The 8,894-nt window shown below is 55.0% G+C and overlaps 1 protein-coding gene across 1 annotated transcript in view; it reads left to right on the top strand.

Moving 5' to 3' along the window:
* Window positions 1-7,672, top strand: part of Galnt18 (polypeptide N-acetylgalactosaminyltransferase 18) — a 346,030-nt gene extending 338,358 nt beyond the window's left edge. Inside the window, exon 11 of the mRNA XM_004634877.2 lies at window positions 7,256-7,672. Within this exon, the coding sequence (XP_004634934.1) occupies window positions 7,256-7,402 (147 nt within the window). The 3' untranslated portion in view covers window positions 7,403-7,672. The remainder of the gene's footprint in view (window positions 1-7,255) is intronic.
* Window positions 7,673-8,894: the final 1,222 nt, after the last annotated feature.

Raw genomic sequence — 8,894 nt, 5'->3', positions numbered from 1 at the left:
TCTCTTCTTCCTCTTCCTCTTCCTCTTTCTCTTCCTTGTTCTAGTCCTAGAGGAATCAGGGACAGGACCAGGCATGATGGCTCCACTCTTACTACCCAGAGCTGGATGAGATTTCAAAGTATATTTATCAGACAAGTTTAAGGTGTTTACTAAGTTCCAGGCATGACTCTTTCTATAAATATTACTTAGTAACAGCACTACATAGTAGTTACTAAAACCATCCCACTTCACAGATGAGGAAACTGAGGCACAGTCCAGTGAAATAATTTGACCTGGGACTTTGACCTCTGGAGTCCAAGTAGCCTTAAACAACCATATTATTGAGTTACCTTTAGGAGGCCAGTTTTGTACAATGGAAGTTTGGGGCTTGGGTGTCTCTGGCCAAGCCAGTCCCTAGTGTGTGTGAATTGGCTCGAACCCTGCATCCCGGGCTGTCCTGCTGCCTCCTATCTACCTGCTGTCACCTCTGTCCACCTGACCCGTGGCACTTGCTGTTGGAATCACCCCAGCTCTGGCCAACGGACCCTTCTAGCATGTCTCGGACCCTCCTAGCATGTCTCGGACCCTCCTAACATGTCTTGAGCAGGAAGAATCTCACTCCGGCACATGAGACCACTCTAAGAAAGCACACACCAAAGTGCTTTTAGAACAGATTGGGGACTAAGTGTTCATAATCCAGGAAGACTACTCTCCAAAAAGACTTAATCTTGGGGCTTTCTTTAACTCGCCTCACAATCCCACCCATGCTTTGATGGATTTGATTACTAATCATTAACTACTTAACCCGGACTTCTGAGCTCACGGTGCTTAAAGCCAGAGACCCACAGGGCTGCTTGCTGGAGAAAATTGATTGGCAGGTGAGGTGGAGCAGGGGCTGTGACATGGGTAGGAAGGTGTACACAATACAGGATCCCAGACACACGTGACCTCCCTAGGGACCCTTTGACCATGAGACCAGTCAGGCCCAGCAAGATACCCTGGGACATCATGTATGCCTGAATGACAGTCGCAGCTCCTGGGTGGTCCTCTAAGGTGGCTGCCCCAACACTACCAGTGCAATTGCACCAGGAAAGTTAAAAAGGTACATTTGGGGGCCTCATTCTGGTCCTGTGGAATAAAAAAGGAGGGTACTGGTCTATAGCTCCTCAAACCCCCAAGTGACTCTGACTCTCAGATCCATTTACCCAGCCTGTGTCCCAAGGAGGAATAGGGTTGGTTTGGTGCTAGCTGGTCCACCTCTAGTTGCCATGGATACCTACTTGGGGAAACTGAGGCAGAGGCACTTGACTGTGTGGTCCCCTGGGAGCTGCAGATTCCACATCCCTGCGCGGAGACATGAGTCGGGTACCCAGCGTGTTTGGTTTCCTTTTGCAGCACAGGAGATGGAAGCCCAGGGTGACTGAGTAGCTCCGAGGCAGGGAACAAAGTTCTGTGTCCTGCTCAGGCCCTTCGCGGTCGCTACTCCAGAGGGACCCGGGAGGCGGAAGCGCAGGGCTGGAGGCTGGCAAGCCAGCTCTAGGAATTAGTATCAGTCTTGTTAATTCTATACATTCGCCTTTTGATTTCTTTAAACTGCCGCTTCCATATTTAATTTGGTTTCTTTTCCAATTAAGCTCTCTGTGTGCTGCGGCTTCTCTCCTGCCAGGTTTAATTGCCCTTATTTAAATTCTTTAATTAAAAGTATTGTGTGTTTCCAGGTCCTGTATTTGTAAGTATCACACAAATAATGTAGATGCCTGGGCTGGTAAATCCAAGGACAGTGCCCTCGCCTAGGGAGGGACAGTGACAGGAGGGGCCCTGGAGCTATGACAAAGCCCCTGGGGGTCAGGATGGGAGTCGCCTAACAGGTGCCCCTGCTTTCTTCCTCTCCCCAGCAGTCAGGCCGGACACAGCTCTGGGGTGATGTGGCCGTGGCCCACATGTCTATCAAACCTGCAGTGACCTGCCCACGTCTCAGCCACTTAGCTGTCACTGGGACGAAATACTGGCATCCACAACTTGAAGGAGGGAAGGTTAATTTTGCCTCAGGGTTTCAGCCTTAAACAACTCGGTGGAAGGGTGAGGAGGGACCAGCAGGGGATCCACAGGGAGGAAACAGAGGAGAGAGCTGGGGGCCCGAACTCACTCTTCGGGTCCTGTCCCCAGGGCCCCACCTCCCACCAGGCCCCAGCTCCTAACAGCACCTTCAGGCGCTGAACTCGGGAATGGGGACTCCGCGGCTAAGTCGAGCGCCCGGTGATCCAATCACGAGCCACTGTGGGCCCTAAGCTCTAACCCACAGTACCTGTCACTCACATTACAAAGCCCGCCCACTCACAAGGCCACACCACCTCCGCACTCTCACGCTCAGACCTTGTCTCCTCCTTCGGGCCCTCCCACGCTCACCTCCCACAGCTCCCTGCTCACCCCAGGCCAGCCACCCAGCCTACAGCTTTGCGCCAGCCCCTGGGCACCCTGCTGTCCTCGCCACACCTCTGCTTAGCGCTCACCTTGGAGAACCTCGCTGCCCCTCTTACAGTTGCTTCCTGCCCCCTGCTCCCCAGCACCCTAGAATCTGACCCAGCTCCACAGTTTTGTGCGCAGCCCTGCTACCCTCTTGCATGCTGTAGAATTCACCGCTGACCTCTCATCTAGAGCACAGTATGACTTTGTCCTGTGCAGTCACTTATGTCTGACGGCAGCCTAGGTTGTGCCTGGCACCCATCACGTGCTTGTCACGTGGGGAGGATGAATAAATCGAGTCCCTGTTGAGAGCCCTCACAGGAACAGACCCTGTGCACCCCCAAGAGCCCAGAAGCTCAGAGATGCCCGCAGCACACTAGCCTAGCCCAGTCCCTCGGAGACAGACACAGGGGATACGTGGTGGGCTGGGCTGGCCACCTACCCTCCTGAGGAACACTGTGGGAGAGGAAGACGCCCAGGTCCAGCCTGGCTCTACCACTTACTGGCCAGGGCACGCTTGGGCGAGTCTGCCAATCTCTAGCCCTGTCTCTGGGTCTGTAAAGTAAGCGTTCTTATCGCCTCCACCATTCAGGACACCATGACGCATGCACGGGGCTGCTGGGGAAGCCCCTGGCCCAGAACTAACACGTAGCTAGTAAGTGCCAGGCACTGTTGCACTCTGCTGCTGTCCCAACAGCAGGGGTACAACCAGGAGCAGCCCCCGGCCGCTTCCAAGGGTGCTGAACCTGCCAGGAGTAGTGGGAGGGGAGAAGCGAGCTCTCCCGCAGTCCTGGCAGGTGGAATTTCCCCAGGGACTGAGGGGGTAGAGGTCTGAGGAGGATGACGGCGCTGAGAGCCAGGGGGCCTGGCTCACCCCTCTGTGTCCCCGATGTGGTCCCAGGAGCACTCCAGGACTGCTGGTGCTATTCTGGAAGCTGCTTCTCGCTCAACTCTGGGAGGGAGTTCTTTGCCTCATACCCTGCCCTGCTGACAGGCCCAGGCAATCTGAGTCGAGACTCTCCCCTCAGCCCCCACCATATACTTGGCCTCAGTCCATCTCTTCCTCATCCTTCCGGGAGGCCGCTCTGGATGCATGTGCTGCAGGATTGTGGATTTCCTGTCTCTAGGGTGCTGAGGGCATAGGGCAGGGGAGGGCCAGGCAAACACACTCTCTGAAGGACAGGGGCCTTCTCAGAGATCTCTGCTCCCTCCTTTCCCTCTCATCTTGGCAAGCACAGCTGACTAAGACTGTGCCCCAGTGGCTTGGAGGAGGCAGGGGCTGTGGCCTCCTCTGCTTTGGACACGTTTCTCGAAGCTCCGGGGACCCAAGGGCTGCGAAGCGAGGCTTGGCCTGGTCCCCAAGGCTGTGCTGAGCTGGCAGAATCTTCAGCAGCGTGGTGCCCCTGACCTCTCCTGCTGTGGCACTGAACAGCCCCACATCATGTTGCAGATTTAGAGCTGACATTGGGCTTTCCATCCTTCCTCTGTCCATCAGCAGGGAATCAGGGCAGAAGTTATCCTGTGGCCCTACAGACAATAAAGCGAGATGTCCCATAGCTGGCATCTGAAGAGAAGCCACATCTTGGGCATCCTGCTCACCCCTCAGCCTTTTCTGCCTCATCCCTGAAACCCAGCAGACAGTGGGACATAGGGGGCTGGACCGGTGTCAGGGACCCTGCCTGGGCTGTGCTCCCAGCCCCCCCCCCCCCGTAGGAGAGGAGGCTGAGCTGCTAGGGCTGGTGGAGGGGCTGGGAGAGGATGGTCTCGGGTCCACTGAGGGAGCAGCCATGACCTGGCCCAGCCTTGGTGGGGTAGCGTGCATGCTCAGGCGTGGGGGCTAATGATGACACAAGCTGTAGGAGCCTGGGCTGGCAGAGACGGGCTGACCCTGTGTGCAGCAGGTACCACAAGGGTGCCCTGGCTTAAAGCCCAGCCCTTGAGGACAAGATAGGGACCCAAGGTGGATCACAACTCCCAAGAGGTCAAAGCCAAGCACCCTCTGTGCTGTCAAGTATGGCCCGAGAGTGAGGTCTGGCCACCACAAGTGCCCATTCCTTGGCTGTGTCCACGACACCCATTGTCCAGGACACATCACTGTGGTCAGGCCCAAGCAGCACAAAGGCCAGAATTTGTCCATGAGAGGACAGCCAAGGTGGACACATCCCACAAAGTTCTCCCACAAGACTGGCAGAGCTGACCCCAAGCAAGCATGGAGGTGAGGAGATGGAACAGAGAGGCATGCGACAGGTGTGGCAGCCTCGCAGAAGGTCTGCAGCACCTCCGTGGACCCTGCAACAGGATTTCAGTTCAGAGAGGGAGAGTTGCGAGGCAGGGCAGCTGGAGAGGACGGCTGAGTGGCTGGGGTCTCTTCCCTGCAGGTGCCAGGCAGGGCTGTGTGGCCCTGAGGTTGGAGTGCAGATAGTTCAGCCTGCAGACGAGAGACCTGGCCGTCCAGTTCCCTCCACCGTGGGAGCTGCAGGCCATTTCGGTCTCATCCGCCTGCACACTTGCTGTGCTCTGGCCGAGCCCATGAGGTAGCTGCAGCTGGAGTCCCAGATGTACGCTCTGCCTCGGTCTCCCCTTTATTCTCTAGTGTCTCCACTACTGTGGTTGCTGCTCTCCCTGGGAAGGGCCTGTAGCACGGGCCACAGGGTGAAGGACCAACTTTATCCACAGGGCTGCCTCTAGAGAGTCCTGTGGCCTGGTGGCCATCTCCCCCATGCCGGAAGCAGAGGCGCCCGTAGCCCCTTCCCAGCACCCACACCCTGCACCCCTCTGCCTCCAGCTTTGCATCTCTTGCCTCTTTCATCCACTCTCAAGCTTCCTTCTGAGAGAGCTACGTTGTTGCATTAGCTTTTCATTGAAGATGAACCACATACATACAGAAATACGTACAAAATGCAAATTCAACTCAGCAGTATAGAACAAAGTAAATGCCTGGGTAACCAACGCCCAGGTCAGGAAACCGGCCTGCCACCAGCGCCACAGAAGCGCCCCTGTCACCTCCTACCAGTGATCAGACTCATCTCCCCAGAAGGGACCGCCAGACCGACTTCAGCGCCATAGTTTTAGTTTGCCTGTTTCAGAAATTTACATGAGTAGAATTATGCGTATATTTTGTCTGCTTCTTTTGCTCAGCGTCATGCTTGTGAGATTGGTCCTTACTGAGCATAGCCCTAGGCTACCTTCTTGCTACCAGCAGCCCATTATAAAAATCATACCATTATTCACTTGTCCATGGGATGAATGGGTTGTCTCCACCACAGTCTGTACATGTCGTGTGCATGTCTTTGGTGCCCATGTTCCTGTTAGATACCAAACTAGGCCCGGAACTGTTGGGTCACAGAGGACCTGTGTCCAGCTGTAGTAGATGATTGCCAGGGTCCTGGGTAGTTGCAACCACATCTTTGCCTTTGCTTGTGATGCCAGGGGTTTCCATGGGGATGGTTGAGGCCAACTGGGACGATGTCTTTATAGAAGCGGTTTGGCATCTCCGTTTTCACAGTGCAGTGCCCACTGTGAGCTGAAGGCACAGAATGAAAACCACAGAGTCGGGTGGGCAGGCCGGAGGGGATCAGCTAGGAGGTGGGGAAGGCTCCTGGAGAAATGGAGGAGGGGCTGGGCCATGAGACATAGCTCTGGCTCATCCTGCTGTGGAAGCATGGGAAGGGACCTGAGCCGAGGGCAAAGCTTGTGCAGTGCCCAGGAGCCCCAGGGTAGAGTGCATGGGTCCAGAAGGGGCTCAGTGTAGCTGTGGCAAAAGGGCCAGAGATGGGCGTAGAAAGAGACACCGTCCTGAGCTGGGGCAGGGTCGGGGGCAGCACTATGCTGAGAGCTTGGACCTTGTTCTGCAGGCCAAGTGTTCATTTTAGAAGGCCACCACCCCGTGTCTGGTGGCCGGAGAGTGGCTCGGGTAGGAGGCTGATGCAGATATTCGTGTAAAAGATGAAAGTGGCCCAATGTAGGGAGCAGGAGATGGGAGAGGGCTAAGGGACAGTGGGCCCAAGAGGGAGGTGCAGTTGGTGCCTGATTGGATCTGAGCAGAAGGAGGAACAAAAAAGCTGTCCAGGTCACCCACACAAAGCCTTGGCTGCAGCCAGGTGAGAAACAGGAGAAGTAGGTTCTGGGGAAGAGGTGGCTTTGACCACACACACATGGAGTCCACCAGCTACCCCTGCAATTCCAGCTGCTTGGGAGGCCAGGCCCACTGAGTACTGTTAGTGGTAACGAAAATGCTCAGGTGGTCCAGGCGGAGGCATGCATCCTGCAAGGGTCTTGGTTGGAGATTCCTCTGCGCTGTTCTAGGGCTACTTTCAAGAACAGAACAGCACTGTCTTTGAAAGGGCTTGGAACACGACTGAATATTCATAGCTCCAGATCACTAGTGGGGAAGACCACTAAAGGTCAGGGATTGGGAGCCCATGACCTAACAGACAGTATCAAGATCCCAAATTTGGTTCCCTCAAGATGGCATTGGAGAAGAGACCCCAGGAGCAAAAGGTTCTGGGCCTCTGGAGATGCTCAGAGGCAGGCTCATTGCAGGGTGGTCCCGTGGGCATAGGCTTATCAGAGCAGGGCCAGCCCAGGGCAGGAGCCGAAGAAGCAAACCAGCATGTGACGTCCCAACCAGGCAGACGATCTGGAGCCAGGATGTCTTGGTCTCCATCAACAGCCAGGGCACTGTGAGGAAACTGAGGCACGAAAGCCGGTCCTCAGGCCACACAGTGTTTCCAGCCCCCAGCCACTGGGCTCCCGGAATTCCGCCAAGATGTCTCAGTACCTCTGACCCTACTGTTGTCCGCTCTGCCCCTAGGGAGGCCCCATCCAGAACCGCAAGTCCAAGCGCTGTCTGGAGCTGCAGGAGAGCAGCGACACGGAGTTCGGCTTCCAGCTGGTGCTGCAGAAGTGCTCGGGCCAGCGCTGGAGCATCACCAACGTCCTCAGGAGCCTGGCCTCCTGACCCCTGGGAGCCGCCGCCCGCCAGCCCTTTGCTACTGTGTAGCACCTGCCCCAGTGCAGCCTGCTGTCCTCCCGGGGTTGTTTGGAGTCTGGGGGAAGAAGGTTGGGGGGGCCCCCAAAAGAGCTTTTTATTTCCTATTCAATTTTCATGGGAGTTTATAGAAAGATGCTGAGTGGTGGGTGAAGGTATACTATCATAAACTATTTTGCAACTGGGAAAAAATGGAACTTATTTATAACTGACAATAAAATACAATTGGTTAAGAAAAGAGCTGTGGTCATTTGGTACCCTGTGGAGGTTCGTGCCTGACTCCTTTGAACTTGGAGTTCTGGTAGCCAAAGATGTATCCTGGTTCCCTGGTTTTCACATCCCGGCGATGGGGGCTTTAAACCCTTCCACCCAGCAGGAGCTGCTTGTACAAGCTGCCAGCCTGCTGTGTGAGGCCCAAGGCAGTGGGCGGGGCCTCAGATGGCATCCCGATAGGAAGGTCCTCCCTGTCTCTCCACAGATCATGAGTTCCTCCCTTGAAGACAGCCTCGGTTCTCACTTCCTGTGCCATGTGGCCCCTGGAGTGTCACTTGCTGGGCTTCAGGCTACACTGCCCACTCTGGAAGTCACCAAGTCCCTTCCCTCACCTCTTCCAGGTGTCCACTGTCCAGCCTCCTCAGTGGTGACGCTTCCCTCTGTCCATTTGGCTCTTTCCTGTATCATGGTATATTTGTTCTGTGGCTTCCGTAACAAAGTTGTCATATCAAGTGGTTTAAACAATGGCAAATTATTATTTCTCTGGTTTCAAGGCCAGGAGTCCAAAATGAAGGTGTCAACAGGGTCCGTTCCTTCTCAGGAACGCTGAAAGAGAAAGTGTTCTATTCCTGCTCCCCGCTCCTGGTAGCCTCCTTGGCTTGCAGCTGGCCGTTTCTCCCTGTGTAGCCTTACCTCTTGAGGTGCCTGTTTCTAAGTTCCCCATTTTTATAAGGACGCCAGCCCTGTATTGCTCAGCTCCTGGTTGTACTGGCAAAATACCTGAGAAACACAACTTCGAGGAGCGAGGGTTTGAGCTCACAGTTCGAGGTTTCCCTCCACGGCAGCCAGCTCCACTGTTTCCAGGGTTGTGTCAAGACAGAAATATGGTGGAGGTATGTGACAGAGGACAGCTTAACACCTCACAGCAGCCAGGAGGCAGAGACAGGGACACAGAGAGGAAAGGGCAAGAGACAGGACGTAGTCCCCAAGTCCATGCCCCCGTGACCTATTCCCTTTAACTGGGCCTGGCCTCCTAACTTCCCTGACCTGTCAAATACCTAATTGTGATCTCATCGATGACTTAATCAGTCTGTTGATCAACTTAAAGCTCCCATGATCCAGTCACCCTCAAAAGCTCCCCCTCCCAAGCACTTGGACCTTTGGCAAGACATTTTAGATCCAAGCCATAAGAGTCCCCTATTCTTGGGGACCTATTTTAACTTGCTTATCTCTGTTAAGACTCAGTGTC

Source organism: Octodon degus, unplaced genomic scaffold (assembly GCF_000260255.1).
Source record: "Octodon degus isolate 3935 unplaced genomic scaffold, OctDeg1.0 scaffold00067, whole genome shotgun sequence".
NCBI classification, from domain to species: domain Eukaryota; kingdom Metazoa; phylum Chordata; class Mammalia; order Rodentia; family Octodontidae; genus Octodon; species Octodon degus.
Note: the sequence above shows the minus strand (reverse complement) of the source record. Positions and strands in the feature narration are given on the sequence as shown.